The sequence below is a fragment of the Tupaia chinensis genome, unplaced genomic scaffold (assembly GCF_000334495.1).
Source record: "Tupaia chinensis unplaced genomic scaffold, TupChi_1.0 Scaffold000165_2, whole genome shotgun sequence".
Lineage (NCBI taxonomy): Eukaryota > Metazoa > Chordata > Mammalia > Scandentia > Tupaiidae > Tupaia > Tupaia belangeri.
The window spans coordinates 4,599,231-4,600,715 of NW_006159640.1; the positions used below are offsets into that span (position 1 = coordinate 4,599,231).

Sequence of the window (1,485 nt, forward strand, 5' to 3'; positions counted from 1 at the left end):
CGGCCAATAGCCACCCGGCCGGCCGGCGGGCGAGGGCGCGCCAGCCCGCAAGCTCACCTCGGCACCTGGGCCCCGGCTGGCCACAGCCAATCAAACGCCTGTATTTGCATAAGCCGCTCCGCCCACTCACGCTGGCTGAGGGGGACTGCTCTCAGAGAATACAAAGAAAGCCCCCCACAGGGAGGAGGGGCTTGACTCCCGGTCCCCTACCCCAAGGGCATAGTACCACCTTTTCAGCACACTTATGGATCTTTCACCGTCATCTTGATGACGGGAGGGCAGTGGGGGTCATAGAGGTTTGGCTCAGGATCTCTTAAAAAGATACGATCTATTCTCCCTGATAACCTAACCAAGAGCTACTCTCCTGTTCCAGGGCACTCAGATCCCTGTGTCTTCGCCTGAGCCCTCCGCCTCCTCTCCCCTTTTTCCAGTTGCCCTAATCTCTGTGCTTCTTCCCGTAAGCTGCTGCCCACTACTGGCTGGCTGTTGCACTTGCAGCCCTGATAATCAGGCTCAGGTCGCAGCCTTGATTGATGCTCCCAAGGCGCCCAAATCAACCCTCTGTCCAGAAGGAAAGGGACCTGGTCAAGTGGCTTTTACCTTTTGCCATGTTACCTAACATGGCAAAAAGCCAACACCAAGTACGAGTCTAAACTCCCCCACATCATCTCTTCCCACCTTCCCTTCTCCTACCTTCAGGTCTGTATTGGGCCACAATGGTGACTGACTGGCCAGCCCGTTTCAGAGCAGCAGCAGCCTGCTCATGAGTTGCATTTCTTAGGTTCACTCCATTCACCTGCCAAAGAGAGGAGCTATGAGCCACCTCAAAAGCAAAAAAGGGAGTCTTCAGTCCTACCAGTTAGAAGAGAGAGACTGGTAGACCATCTCTAAGCCTCATCCAATGCCTTTCCCAATATTTCATCCTTGCCCCTAAAACAAGACTTAGTGGACATGACATCTCTAGAGTAATAATTATATTTAAGGAGGTCAAATGCCAATGAGGGTTAAGATCCAAGAGACATTCATTTCTTCCTCAAGGATAAATCTGCTCTTGGTTCTCATTCCTCACTAACGACATCTATAAATATATAGACTAGTATATATGTATATTTATTTATAGACATAAATATATGTTTAGTATCAATATGCTTATAGATAGAAATGTATATCTGTCTGTATAATATATACAAATAAAATGTTTTATTTATGATATATATTTTCTCCAGTTCTTAGCTCATCCCTCTTCTCAAAAAGCAGTCCCTGGGGAACCAGCAGTTAGCGTAATGGCTATGTCGCTGGACTCCCATGTAGTCGACCGCGGTTCGCGTCCCGGACCCGGTGGCCTAAAACTCACGCCGGGCGCGTGTGCATGCGTGCCCAAGATCCTGAGAGGAGAATGGAGGAGAAGGGATTGCAGCATGACCATCCCCCCTGGGGGGTGATTTCTCGCTTTCTGTCTCTATGTCTCTCTCTGTCTGTCTGGCG

General features: G+C 49.8%; 1 protein-coding gene across 1 annotated transcript in view; it reads right to left on the minus strand.

Moving 5' to 3' along the window:
• The window catches only part of DLG3 (discs large MAGUK scaffold protein 3), a 74,571-nt gene that overhangs the window by 64,590 nt on the left and 8,496 nt on the right, over nt 1-1,485 (minus strand). The window contains 1 exon segment of the mRNA XM_006146135.2: nt 694-796. Within this exon segment, the coding sequence (XP_006146197.1) occupies nt 694-796 (103 nt within the window).